At 55.9% G+C, this 14,429-nt stretch overlaps 1 protein-coding gene across 1 annotated transcript; it reads left to right on the top strand.

The window, feature by feature from the left end:
* Nucleotides 1-1,127: 1,127 nt before the first annotated feature.
* LHX5 (LIM homeobox 5) lies at nucleotides 1,128-10,276 on the top strand. Its single transcript, XM_003789952.1, has 5 exons — nucleotides 1,128-1,870; nucleotides 3,861-4,084; nucleotides 4,724-5,001; nucleotides 5,650-5,815; nucleotides 9,592-10,276. Exons 1-5 carry the CDS (start codon nucleotides 1,698-1,700, stop codon nucleotides 9,957-9,959), a joined length of 1,209 nt encoding a protein of 402 aa, XP_003790000.1. The 5' UTR covers nucleotides 1,128-1,697; the 3' UTR covers nucleotides 9,960-10,276.
* Nucleotides 10,277-14,429: the final 4,153 nt, after the last annotated feature.

Genomic DNA, 14,429 nt, shown 5'->3' on the forward strand with positions numbered 1-14,429 from the left:
CAAAAATGCAATTGTCAAACAGTGAGTATGCATGAAGAAATTCAGGAAATACGCCTGAACGAATGTTCATAGCCACGTCTGGACACAAAGCCCTCTAGTTCCAGCCCTGGGGCCCAGGCCCTACCTCCTCAGCCCTCTTTCCCCTTTCCCTAGCTTGTCAGCGAAGAAATTTTTCCGCGGTGCTTTCCACCTCTCCAACTTGGAGAGCCCATTGGCCCCAAGGGAATGGAGGCCTCCCCCTCAGCCCTGCCACCCTCTCCCCAGACACACCTGCGGTCACCCACACACGCACACTCCCCCACATCCCTGGTGGCCTGCCATGCCCTGGAACACACAAGCACGAGCACATGTGTGCCTCCCTGTGCCCAGCGAGGGACTGAGCTTGCATACTCAGGCTGCACGCGCTGGGAGCGCAAACAACGCCCACGCAGTCGCTGGCGTCCCCTGTTTCTCCAGTGCCACCCACTTGTCACAGTGCCCACTGCCTGACCAGAGATCCAGGCAGTGCGGCAAGGGAAGGAGAGACTTGGTGAGTGCCACCTCTGAGGTTTCCGAGTGCGGGAAGACCCATCTACCCTGAATCTCCCCCTCTCCACATCTCCCTCAGAGCTTAGTAAGTGGAGCGCTCTGAGCTGAAACTCCGGAGTCCGGGACCAGGCCAAATGGCACCACCTCACCATAACCGCCCCAACCTGGGCCTGGGCCTGGGGCTGGGCTCTGCAGCCCCAAGTCGCCCTTTGGCTCCACTAGCTCTCTCCAAGAGAAAGACGCGGCTGGCCCCAGCCCCGTGTATGACAAAAGAAGCCGGGGCCAGCTCCCGGAGCCTGGAGAACTACGCTGACGCAGCTCTAGGGCGCAGACCCCAGAGGCTCGGGAGTGGGTGAGTCCAATCTGGGAGGGCTGGGCTGGGGAAGGGGAGGCAGACGTAGAGCGCGCTCCCGGCCACGGGCAACTTCAGCAAGTTCCAGGGACTGCGAAGAGGGACGAGATGCCTTCCAGGCTAGGCCTTGGAACCCTGACCCTCAAGTATTTGTGAGCGGAGAGAGAGGAAGAGAGATGCAGTTTTCGGATCCCGTAGCCCCCGCCCCCAGCCCCAAACTGGAAGGTAAATACTTACTTAGCCTCCGAACCAGGTACAAGCTAATACTCAACAATACTGATGCCTTGTTTTTTTTGCTCTGTCCGGACCGCAAAGCTGTGGCCAATTTAGATATGCTATAAATTTAAGAGGTTGCCATGGCCACGGTGCGCCCATTGGCCGCTGGGCCCCCTACGTGCCGCGCCACGTCACCAAATCTGAATAAGGATGCGCGAATTAGGCGGCGGCCAGACAAAGATGAGGATCCGGACCGCTTGAAAGTGGGGGAAAGTGCTGGCGCCTCAGCCACCGGGAAAAGCAGCTCCGCAGCGCGGAGACCAGCAGCCATCCGAGACACCTGGGGGAGCCCGAAACAAGCGCCGGGGCGCGCGGCCTGTGGCATGAGGTGGTGAATGCCACTACCCCCTATCCCGCTCTGGGCAGCCCGGCGCCAGGCCAGCGATCGCCCAAGGACTAGATCGGCTGAGTCTTGGTCCGGACCAGACTCGCCCAGCTGCTGCTGAGACTAGAGCCAAAGCCCAGCGGCCGGCCCGGAAGGCCTGAGGGCCAGGGGCCCACAGGGAGGGCAAGGCGGCCGGAGCCGCCGGGGCGCTGGGCTATGATGGTGCACTGTGCAGGTTGCGAGCGGCCCATTCTCGACCGCTTTCTGCTGAACGTGCTGGACCGCGCGTGGCACATCAAATGTGTTCAGTGCTGCGAGTGCAAAACCAACCTCTCAGAGAAGTGCTTCTCACGCGAGGGCAAGCTCTACTGCAAAAATGACTTCTTCAGGTAAGAGGCCGCGCCGCCCTGCTGCCTGCGCGCCTACCCTGCGCGCTCCACTGGGGCGCTGGGGAAGGGGAGATCTCGAAACCCACCCCAGCCTCCCCGGCTCACAAGCTGCCATGCGGAGCAGCGGAGCACTTTGGTCTCCTCCTGTTCTCGGTCCGGGAAAGAGCCTGAACCCGGCGGAAGAAGGAGCTGCGTGGCTGCCTCGCGGTTGCTCCTCCAGGCCGGCTCCCAGCGGTAGCGAGTCAGGGACAGGAAGCCCAGACAAACTTGCTCTCCACCCATCCCAGCCCCTTCGCGGAGGCTGCCACACCATGACTGAAGCTTTAATCCCCATCCCTAGAAAGGAAGGATTTTTGCTGGGGTTTAGGGACAGCTGGGGGCTTCTCCCTGGGGCATAACGAGTGAACCCACAGGCTGCCCTCCTAGACAAGCAGAAACTTCTCAGCTCCAGAGGGAGCCCAAAGATAAAAGTGTTCCCTGGTGATGGGGGGAAAGAGCCTCCTCCCTCCTCCCCTCATAACCCCTTAAACATTTTCTTCCATGTTGAAAAGCACAATCGAAATGGAGGATAAGAATTAGGACCTGGGGGCTCTATCCTATGTCCTACCTCCCCCACCCCCACCCCGCAGCCCATGCAGGCCCTCAAGTGGGCCAGGGCAGATGTCTCTCTGGGCCTCAGTTTCCCAGCCGGGAAATGTGGAGGGACAGCCTGGATGCCTGTAGGGTCTGGGGCAGCTTAGCCCTGCCTGCTTCCACCGGTCGTCAAGGGCCGGCTTTGTGAACGCGAATTCCGGGCGCCAAGGAAGGGGGGCGTGATTAACACCACGGCAGCGCGCCGGCCCCAGCGGCTCCGCACTAGGGAATTTGAATAGAAGAAAATGTCAGCCGCGCCTTTACACGTGTAAACTCCCCGGCCCCGAGGCCCAATGCCCCTAATGTGGCGGTGCTTGCAAAGCACCTAATGATTTTTGATAAGGTGCATATGGCCAATTACGCCGCCGGATAAGGCCAAAAGTGACTTATGGCTTCTAATGCCCTCACTACATCAATGTCACCCAAATTCGCCCTGTTTAGAGATGTGGGTGTAAGTAGATGTAGGATCCCCAGAGTCCTGGGCCCACCCCTTCCCCCCCAATCTGCACCTAACCCCTGCACCACCTATTTCAGGGGAAACTACCTTTCTCCCTGGGCTTAAGGATGAAAGAAAAGGAATTAGATCAGGAATGTGGGAAATGGGGGACTGGAGAGATCCCTGTCCTGGCCATGCAAGGTTTATGGTTACCTTCTGTTCACATGCCCCTGCTGCCTCCCAGGGCCTGAGACTGGGGCTGGGGGAGGGCAGGTGGTAGCGGGAACTCAGCCCTTGCTTCCTCGAGTCTATCCCTGTAAGATCCTGCTGTCCACAGCTCCTGCTACTTCCATGGTTCCTAGAAAGGGGACTAGACAACTTCTCAGTTGGTTCTGGGAATCAGTGGAAGGTCCCCCTTTCTGCTATATCTGGTCCAGGAGAGGGACCAGACCGCACTTCTAGGACCGTCCAGCTAGAAAGATTGGCCCTACTTGGGCACCAGGAGACTAGAAAGCCTCCAGGAGGGAAAGCCAAGAAGTGGTCCAAACCCTGCCCTCCCTCCAATCCTTCATGGACTCCGAGTTTGCCTACAGCAGCCCAGACATATCTGGCTGGGTAGGGGAGGCAGCTTAGGATACTCTGGGTTCTCTATTTGGTTCAAGGCTGCACCCACTGCCTTCCCCTTTACAGCTCAATAGAGTCTGAATAAACTCTATGGGGGCATGGCTGCCTTAGTCCCAAGACCAGCCCAGGACATCTGTGCTGCTTCTCCTGCTCTGGCCAGGGAATGCAGGATTGGGGGTCCGTTTGACAGATGTGAAAATAGAGGTTTCTCAGAAGTCAGGGTGGGTGGGAAGAGGTCAAGGGCTGAAGAGGACTGGACAGACCCACCCCACAGTGATGGGCACCTTGTGTCTGCAGGCGGTTCGGCACCAAGTGCGCTGGCTGTGCGCAAGGCATCTCACCCAGCGACCTGGTGCGCAAGGCCCGCAGCAAAGTCTTTCACCTCAACTGTTTCACCTGCATGGTGTGCAACAAACAGCTGTCCACAGGCGAGGAGCTCTATGTCATCGATGAGAACAAGTTTGTGTGCAAAGACGACTACCTGAGCTCGTCCAGTCTCAAGGAGGGCAGCCTCAATTCAGGTACGAAGCCCCCACTGCTCTCTAGCCTGTGCCCTAGGGCCCTCCTGCTCTGCCCTACTTTGCCTCCTGTGAGTCGTCTGTGCCCAGCTCACAGTTCTTGGCTCTGGCTCACCCATCAAGCAGTTCCAGGGCAAGGCAAGGGGCTTAGAGGTTGGGGAAGAGAGACAACGTTGAAGCCAGTTTTACGGGAGATGTGGAGCCACCAGCTATTTCCTGCCTTCCTGGACAGGACGTTCAGGAGGCTTTTCCAAGTGGCCCTCCTTCCCTAATTTGAAACCCCACAATTCACCCTCTATGTCACTCAGGTAATTTCTAGGTGCACTGGGAGGACATTGATTGCGGTGTAGAGGAAGGGGAGAGAGAGAGAGAGAGGAAGACCCAGAAGGCCTGCTCCCCGCCCCCCTTTCTCAGGAATAGCTAGATGTGCGGAGAGGGCTTGAGAAGCCCTTCCGAGGGCCCAGCCCCGCCTGGAGAGAGTGGGCGGGCGCCAGGTCCCTGGGGGAGGGGCTGTCGCAGGTTTGGGAGGGAATCCAGTGCAGCCCGCGTTGCCCTGGGCCGGCTGGAACCAGCTCCTGGAGTGGAGAGGCGTCCGGCCGCCGTTGACGCTGCTGTCCCCTTCCCGATCCGTCCGCCCCGCAGTGTCATCCTGTACGGACCGCAGTTTGTCCCCGGACCTCCAGGACCCACTGCAGGACGACCCCAAGGAGACGGACAATTCGACGTCGTCGGACAAGGAGACAGCAAACAACGAGAACGAGGAGCAAAACTCTGGCACCAAGCGGCGCGGCCCGCGCACCACCATCAAAGCCAAGCAGCTAGAGACGCTCAAGGCCGCCTTTGCCGCCACGCCCAAGCCCACGCGCCACATCCGTGAGCAACTGGCGCAGGAGACCGGCCTCAACATGCGAGTCATCCAGGTGCGGCCTGGGCTTGATCATTCCTCCTTGGCCCTGCCTTGTTGAAAAGCCGGCAGCCTCCTTGGCACGGAGTGCGCCGGCTTCTCTTCTAGGAACAGACGGTGCTCCCGAGGTCCGGAACTCTGAGCCAAAAAGATTTAACCTAGCCCTGCTGTCCTCCTGGCTGTGCGATTTGAGGCGAATCACTTCACCTCTCTGAATTCTGTTCCCCCGCGTTGTTCAGGAAGGTTTTAAGCCTCTCTAGGGTCCAGGACCCCTCCTTTCCTCCCACCTTCGGAGCAGAGAAAGAGGCGATGTTCGTCACACGCCCTCTCCCTGCACCAGAGCCCGGCTCTGGAGCCAGGGGGCCAAGGGGAGAGCCATGCCGGGCAGGAAGCCTTTATAAAGCCGTCAGGCCGCCGGCAAACCCAGGATTGGGAAGCCCAAGTCTTTATGAGTCGCCCCACGGGTCCGCGAAATCCTTCACCCTTGGCTGGTTCGCCGAGGCCCCTTTCCACCCCTCCCGGTTTAATCCAACCCAGCCTCCTCCTCCCGGGAGCCCGGGTGAGCAAGAGGCGCTAGGACCCAGCGGGGTCGACCCAGGCGGGGAGGGGAGGACTGTGGAGGGCTCGCCTGACTTGGAGCTCACAGCCCCCTCCTGCGTCCCAGGTGTGGTTTCAGAACCGAAGGTCCAAAGAACGCCGGATGAAGCAGCTGAGCGCTCTGGGCGCGCGGAGACACGCCTTCTTCCGGAGTCCGCGGCGCATGCGTCCGCTGGGCGGCCGCTTGGACGAGTCTGAGATGTTGGGGTCTACCCCGTACACCTACTACGGAGGTAAGGAGCGCCCCGAACGCGCTGCTCGGTACCTCTGCCTGCGCTGTTATGGTTGATGAAGGCGCAGGACCTAGGCCAGAGAGTTTACAGCCGCCCAGTGATCCCCATCCCCTCCCCCTCGCTCCCTTTGGGAATTGCATCTCCCAGGACATGCATTTAGGGACACATGCCCACTGCCCACACCTGGACATGGAGTCAGAGGCATGGACTCACCCATACAATGCCACATACAAGATACGCAGTGACACACTCAACCCTCCCTTCACCCATGCAGGACACATGAGTGCACCCTCACGCACATTGGCATTCAGAGAACTCCAGAACATCTAGGCACACAATCACGCGCAAATACGTTCCCACCACCCCAGGTACACTCGCTGAGACACACAAACTCACAGACACACACTCCCGCACTTCACACTGTAAATCGACACCACCCCGTCGCCCCGACGGACACACATCCTTCCTGCTGCCCTGGCCCAAGCGCCCAGTATACAGGGCAGAAGGCGGATTCCAAGCACTGGAGGGAAGCGCCAGTGGGGAGGAGGAGGATCTGGATTCACTCCAGTCGCCTGCTGGCTCACTTTGAAGGCAGCAACTCCTGTTCCACGGTGGCGGGGACTTGTGCGCACAGTGTTTGGCACAGTTAGCCCAAATGCCAGCAGTTGCTCTGGGCAGGACTCTGGCCCTACTCCAGCCCCAAGCACCCTGGGATTCATCCGGACTGGGGTGCAACGATTGAGCCAACCCCAGATGTCCACTCTGTCTTTGGGGCTGTAGAGAGTGTGTTTAAGAAGGAAGGAGATGGTGCTAGGAGGCTCAGGGCTGGGGTGAGCTCTCTCGTTTGGACACCCCCTCTCCCCTTCTCCCTTCCTTCTCTCCCTTCCTCTCGTTTCTCTTACTCTGAATTCGTGACCCCTGACTCCTGCCATCCCAGTTTTCTGAGGCTCCTAGCTCCAAGACCATGCTTGCCCTGACTCTGGTTCCTCCCCTTACCAAAGCTGTGCACTGAAGCACCTCCCCTCACCTTGCGCCTCTGAATTTGGGGAGCACCCAGGACTGCCTATGCCAAGGAGGCATCTGCGCTTCTGATTTACTCTGCATAGACCTGCTCAGGGGCGACTAGCCCAAGTCGGGGAGAGGCAACTTCTCTTAGAAAAGTGAGTTCAGTGGCAATGTGGGAGGGGGCAGCTAGGCTCCTAGGCAGACCTAGGAGGGAAGGTAAGAGAACCCCGCAATTGACCAGGGTGCATCCAGAGGCGAGGCCTGGGAGGTCAGACTTTGAGACCTGATCAGGGACCCTAGAAATTGTGGGCAAAATTCGAGGCTGCACTTTTTCTGGGGAGAGAAGCTGCGGTTGCAGAGACCAGGTTAGGGAGCCGCTACTGCCCAGCCCCCGGCAGCCGGGGTGGTGGGCGTGTCCTCCCGGGTTTCCAGTCACCTACTCTCTCTACCCAGTTAGCCTCCTTCTCGCACAAAATCTCGGCCCCAGAGCAGCGAAGCGGTGGGGGCCGCACTGGCCTGGAATTTTTCCCCGCCCGCGTCATTAAGCAAGGTTTCCCCCCAGGACCATTACATCCCCCCAATCCCGCCACCTCCTCTCCCTGCGTGCCTGCTGGATGGGGTGAGGAGCTGGACTGGGGGGCCTCATTCCCCGGAATGGGGGCCAGGACTCCCCAGTCCCAGCGAGGCAGCCACGCCTAATCCGCGCTGGGAGATCGCGGCGGTGGCGACCGGCAGCGGGCGAAAAAAGGGCCGGGCGGCGGGGCCGGCGGCTCCCCGTGGGAGCGCGGACAAAGCCCCAGCTGCGGCTTTTGTGCCCTTTTCAGACGGCGTTTGTTCCAATTACCTCCGGCCCGGCCGCCATATGGGCGGAGGCGGCGCGCACCGCGCCGGGCCGCGGCCTTCGCTGCTTTGCCGGCTTGCTGCGGGCCGCGGCCGTCCCCCACCTCCGTCCCTTTGGGGCCCCGATTTCACTGCTCTCAACCTTTACTTTTGGGGGAGAATGGAATTAATCGTTTTTAAAATGTAATTATCCACCATTTAGCTGTTTCCTAAACTGTGCCCAAGCTACGCCTCCAGCCCCCCCCCATTAGGACAGATTTCAGGGTTTGGAGGGGCCGGGCGCAGGCAGGAGGGGGCATCGGGAATTTGCCCTGTAACTGAGACCCCAGAATAGAGCGGGATACGGGGGTGCAGAAGAGACTTTGGCTTCTGGATGCGCTAGTTTCCCCGGCGTACAAAGCGGGTTGTTGTCACCGGTGCCTGCTACAAGGTGTTCCATTCGTGGGGTTCTCCACCTGAAGCCTTCAGGGACCCACCTGGATAAGAGAAGCAAGGTGTCCCAAAGGACCTGGAGGAAGGGCTGTGGGAGGAAGTTAAAGGGTGATGCAAAAGCAATTTGCTGAGGCAAGAGGGGCATGCAACCTGGTGTCCCTGCACCCCCTGAATTTGTGGGCAAAATGTGCACATGTGCATTTTTCCCGTGAGAGCGCTCACAGCTATCAGCAGGTTTGTGAAGGGCTGGATGTGCCCAAATGCTTCAGAACCTGAATGCCCTGGCAAACCCACCAGGATGAGGCTGAAGGATCCAGCCTTTGCCCCTGAGGCGCCCCCGGAGCTCTGGGTGTGACCCAGTGAATGACCAAGTCTTCCTCCCCCTCTCCCAAGTCTCTGGAACTAGGCTTTCTCTGTTCCCAGCCAGACGAGCTCCGGACAAATGGTCAGACCCCAGTATTCACCCGGATAAACACGAGGAGGGTCTATACTTAGCGGAGCAAAGGACTTGCGCCAAGCCTTGGGTGCAAGGAGACAGGAGAGGGCACTGAAGGGCTCCTGGAGCGCTCTGTGGCTGGATTCCACGCCCCAGGCCCAGCCTGCCAGCCTATTTGAGCTCCGGCTACTGGCCAAGTCCCAGCTTCTCCTGGGCGGGTCGTCGCCTGTGTCTCAACCACTCTACGCTCTGCTCTCTGTCTCACCGTTCATACTTGCCTGGTTTCTCTCCCCCAGCCTCTCAAGCCTCTGCATTGCTGGAGTTTTGGACCTGTCTCGCGGGTGACTCCACTGTCTTGAAATCTCTGGGCACTTTGGTCTCTATCAGCTTTTTCATTCCTTCATCTCTCACCGTCTGCCCCAGGTTTTTCATGCGTCTCTAACCGCAGCTTCTCAACTCTCTCTGCGTCTTCTCCACTCTTACCTGACCTCTGATCTCTTGGGCTCTCCTATCTCAACTGAGGATTTTGTGTCTCTTTTCCAGAGTCTGGGAGCTCCCCGCTATCCACCTCTTCACCTCTGGCAATCTCTCAAGGCCCCTGTCTCTCGTGGTCTCCGTGTCTCTCCGTACCTCTCTCCCTAACTCTGAGACTCTGTCTGGAATCTGGGTCTCTGGCCACAGCAGTCTTTCTCCACCTTTAAGGAAACTACGACTTTGAGGTCTCATCTTTCCATGCCTCTGTCCTTCACTGTCACAGCCTCTGAATCTCTCCGATCTGGCCTTTTGCCTTCTCGGTATCTCTCATTGTCTCTTTCCCCAATCTTACCTGTGAGTCTGCGACCTCTACCCTCTCTCTCTCGGTCTCCGCCGGCCTCTGCGGGTCCCTCTCTCTAACCTTAGGTCAGTGTCGTGCTCTTCCTTTATCTCCCCTGCTGGGGTCTCTTCCTCTAGTGACTTCCAGTCTCTGGCTTTCGTCTCTCCAGTCCCCTACCAGACTCCAGGATTCCTCACCTACTTCTCCTTCTCTCATCGCTCCGTGTCTCCTTCCTCCTCCCTCCCGCAGACTATCAAGGCGACTACTATGCTCCAGGAGGCAACTACGACTTCTTCGCGCACGGCCCGCCGTCGCAGGCGCAGTCTCCAGCTGATTCCAGCTTCCTTGCTGCCTCTGGGGCTGGCTCAACACCGCTGGGTGCGCTGGAGCCGCCGCTCGCCGGCCCGCACGCGGCGGACAACCCCAGGTTCACCGACATGATCTCGCACCCGGACACGCCGAGCCCTGAGCCGGGCCTGCCTGGCGCGCTGCACCCTATGCCTGGAGAAGTGTTCAGCGGTGGGCCCAGCCCGCCTTTCCCCATGAGTGGCACCAGCGGCTACAGCGGACCCCTGTCGCATCCCAACCCTGAGCTTAACGAGGCGGCAGTGTGGTAAGGCCACCAGGCCGCCCAGAACCCCACTCTGGGCCCCCACTGGGGTGCCTCTGGGACCAAGCCTCCCGAAACCAAAACTCCCCTCCCCGAAGCTATGCGGACGCAGTGGGAGATGTGGGTCTCCTTTAGGGGTTCTCTGTTGGGTCCGCACGCAACCAGGCAGCTGCTTCTCGGCTGGGGGCCTCTTCCCCTGCCTCCACCCCACAGATCTTCCGGAGCCCCAGCCCTCCTCCAGCGCTCTCCAGGCAGCCACGAGCAATTTCTTGGGACCAAAGTCAATACTTCATACTCCGGATGGTGAAGAGATCGCAAGCGCGCTCTTCCCTGCCCCCCACCCACCACCTCTTTGGACTGAGAGGTGAGGCCACGGGCAGCAACGGTGTTTTCTCCCCATCTCTACAATCCAAGTAGCATTTTGTAATCTTATTTCTCGCTCTGCTTTGCCCGTCTTTAAAAAAAGATAAGAGAGATGGAAAGGGAGAGAGAAGAAAGAGAGCAAGATGAGGAAGAGAGAGAGATGGGGAGAGCATCAGCCAGAGAGAGATGATGGAGCGACAAACGCTCTCGAATGGGGGTGTCACCGGGAAGACAAATCCACCTGCGCTCTGGCGCCCCCTGGTGGCTGATATCAAGGCTTAAGGTCAGCTTTTCTAGCAAGCTGGGCGGTCGGACATCGCAGCCCGGCTGCCTCCCCTCTTCCTTACTTTGTCGGTTATTTTGAGCTCGAGGGTGCAGGCTGGACTCAACACCCGCACATCCCGTTCCCTTCCGGGGCGAGGCGCCAAGGTTGCTGGGATCTGACCCACAGACCACTCTCCCTGCCCGGGGCCTGGAGGTTGGGCTGTCAGGATGTACAATATTATACTTTTTTGGAAGTTGAACGCTTCTAGTTTCCTTATTTTGTATAAAGAAGAAACAAATAAAGTATGTTTTTGTGTTTACTGTTTATTTATTGTACTCTAGTTATCTGGGGTTGGACATTTTTATATTTTTAAGAGGAGGGTGGGCAGAGTGAGGGAGGGAAGGCAGAAAGAGGTTTACCTAAAAAAACAACAAAAAAAAAACAAAAAATCAACTTTTTTAAAAAGAAAGATTAATAAAAAAATTCTTTTTTCCCTCAGTGCTGTGTGGTTTTCTGCTTTGTCCCTACTTTGACAGTGAAGCAGAGTAAATGAAACTATTCTTTTCTCTTTTCTCTTGGCTCTAATGTTAAACAGACTTGATAAATGCAAAGACCTCTCTCTTCACCCAAAGAGGGAGAGCTCCTTTGGTGACTACCAGGTTCATGGATGTGGCACTATATTTTGGCAGCTCAAAATCACCCCTGCTTCATGTGATACCCTAAGACAAGCTAGTGCATTCTATAGGTCTTCAGCATGTTTGATGAGCGGATGGATGTGTGGTTTATTTGTCTCTGGTACATCAAAAGAATTATAGTTGCACTCCTAACTATGGCCCCTTGTAATTCCAGGCTGCAAAAAAAAAAAAAAAGAAAGAAAGAAAGAAAAGAAAATGCTGGTTATCTCCAAGGCTATATTATTAGGAATGCAGTGTCCCCACCCTTACCCCAGGCTGTTGGGCTCCCTAATTCTTATGCAATTGAGTGCTTTTGTCCTTAAGTAAAGGCATGTTGGAAGGAGTGTTGGTTGAGATTTAGGAGGCTTGAGGCCACAAAGTCTCACTCCCTCTTTGCCTCAGTTTCTGTACTTTTAAAAGTGGGGTTGGAGGGAGTTCTTCCTTACATTCCCTTACATCTCAGGCACTGTAGGGATAGCTTGAGGTTCTGTCTCAAAAAAAAAAAGAAAAGAAAAGAAAAGCAGCTGAGAGAGAGAGAAAAATAAATGAAAGAGGATAGTGCATTGAGACTCGCTCTTTTCTACCCAAGCCTGGGGTGGGAGGAGCTGGCTTCTTTTAGGAGCGACCCGGAGAGGTGAGAGGATAGAGGATAGGGAGGTGAGTGGGCTGGACCACCACAGAACGGCCACGTGCTAGGAGCCCTGCTCATTCACCCTTCTTTACGCGGGCCTCCAGGAGTAATGCAAGGTGGCATGTGGCTTTTCCTTTATTTTCCTACAGCACATTTATCTTTATCAGACAAATGCTTACTTGCTCACTGTGGAAAATTTAGAAATTTCAGATTAACAAGAGGAAGAAAATGTCATCCAGAACCCAAGAACGAAGGTGATTCAGTTTTCTGTTTCTTTTACTTTGAAACCAGAGATCATACCCTGTACACACCATGTGGTCACCTGCTCTGGGTCACCCCGAAATACCTTCTAGACTCATAACCAGTCTTCACTGCCAGAGTTACATCATCCTGTATCGTCATTACCTAGCATTCCCTTGAAGGACTGAGCCACCCTTTGGGGGTTTTTGTTTTCTTTTTTAACAAATTCTATGTATTGCTGGACATTTGGGTTCATTTCCAAATTTTCAGCATTTTCAACCATACTGAAATAAAATCCTTGCAGCTCAATCTTGGGAATTTTATCAGGATAGCTATTAATTGCTTTCCCAGAAGGCTGACGGAAGTCAAGGGACTTGGCCAAGGTCACACAGCTGGGGAGTGGCAGAGCTGGGATTCCAGTCCATGTATTGGGTTGTGTTTCTGCTCCACTTATGTGCCCTGATTGTGATGGTTCTAGAGACCAAGAGAGAATTTGCAAGGTGGGCCCCATCTCTGCCAGGTTCCTGAATGCTTTGTGAATTTTGCAGCAGGGCTCACTCAGAAATTGTACCAGAGTGAGATGTGGGGAGTAAAGTGGCAGGAGGAAGACTCACCCTGTAATCCCCAGCAAGGCAAATGGGCTTGTGACAGAGTGACAGGCAGGCACAGGGTAAAGGATGAGGGAGGAGGGAGAAAGAGAGGCAGAGGAGGAGAAGGACTCCACAGAGTGTACCACTCAAGTCCCGTGGGGTCTGGGGATCCCCAGCCACTACTCAGATGGGGCACTCGGATCCAGAGGTGTCAAAGAGCTTCATCAATGAGGCCAGCAGAATGGAGCTGAAAAATGAGAGTTCACAGTAGACCCACCCCTCTGTCCTCCCTTCCGGTACACACACATGCGCACACACAAGCACCAGACAGATGCGTATGGGCCCACACATATGCACACTCACCTCTGCAAATACATGAACGCAAACGGAAACACAGGCACGTACAGACACATGTTAACAGGCCACAGACACACAAGCACACACCAGCCACATGAGCACACAGCTGCACATGCACACAGAGACACACATACATAGACATGCACACATGCATGTCAACACACATACGTATACAGGTGGGTGCTGATTTCTACAGGATTAACTCCCGATGGGCCTTTCCTCTGAGTGTTCATGACTAAAGAAGTTTGAGAGAAAAGGTCACCTGGGAAGGAGAAAGAACAGAGCAGGGTTTCTGAGGTCCCCAAGACTATCTGGCTGTGGAACTGGAGGCTGGTCACTCTTAAAGTTTGCTCCACTGTAAAATGGGCTCACGATGTCATTTCATCCACAGGATGTGGTGAGGATTGAAAAGAAGTAACTCAGTCTGTGGTCAAGGTGCAGGAGATCTAGGTCCTGAGGATTATTGGAATACCCACCTCCCCTTCCAATCTTACACACACACACACACACTCATACACATCCCAGCTTCCTTGAAGAGCCACAGTAGAAAAGAGAGGGCCTGACTCAGCCCCAATTCACCCCACTCCTATGAACTCACTAGCTCCCCACACCTCAGGAGGAGAAATTTCACCCTCAGCCCATCTGGCACCTACAAGCATCACGTATGGGGTACACTTAGTTAAGAAGGTAGTTCCCGAAAAATGCTGGGTAGGGAGAAGAAGTCAGGAAGGGAAGTTGGTCTCTCAGTATCCACAGGAATTTTCTCCAAGTATGACTGGAGGAGAATGCTTGCTAAAAACTCGTATCCACAGGCCCACCACACATAGTTGGAATTGCTCTCTGGGGCTTGGCCCAGGATGCTACACATTTATCAGACACCTCAAAAAAGATCCTGATGCCTCCCAATCTGCCAAGCCACTGCCTCCTGTGTCTGGGCCCCTTGACCAACATCTCATTCAGTCCTCACAACTTCCCTTCCAAAGAAGAATTGTTATTGCCACTTTGCAGATGAGGTGACTCAGAGCCAAGAGATGAAGTGAGCTGTCTTGGGTCACATAGCAGGGGACTGGAGGCCAGGTTTTGAATGAAGAACTTTTATTTTGCCGGTCATGCCTATAATCCTAGCACTCTGGGAGATTGAGGCAGGTGCATTGCCTGAGCTCAGGAGTTCGAGACCAGCCTGAGCAAGAGCAAGGCCCCATCTCTAAAAAGAATAGCCAGGCATTGTGGCAGGCACCTGTAGTCCCTGCTACTCAGGAGGCTGAGGCAAGAGAATCACTTCAGCCCAAGAGTTTGAGGTTGCTGTGAGCTACAATGCCATGGCACTCTACCCCAGGGTGACTGAGTAAGACTCCAT

The sequence above is a fragment of the Otolemur garnettii genome, unplaced genomic scaffold (assembly GCF_000181295.1).
Source record: "Otolemur garnettii isolate 467f Iridium unplaced genomic scaffold, OtoGar3 scaffold00038, whole genome shotgun sequence".
Classification (NCBI taxonomy): domain Eukaryota; kingdom Metazoa; phylum Chordata; class Mammalia; order Primates; family Galagidae; genus Otolemur; species Otolemur garnettii.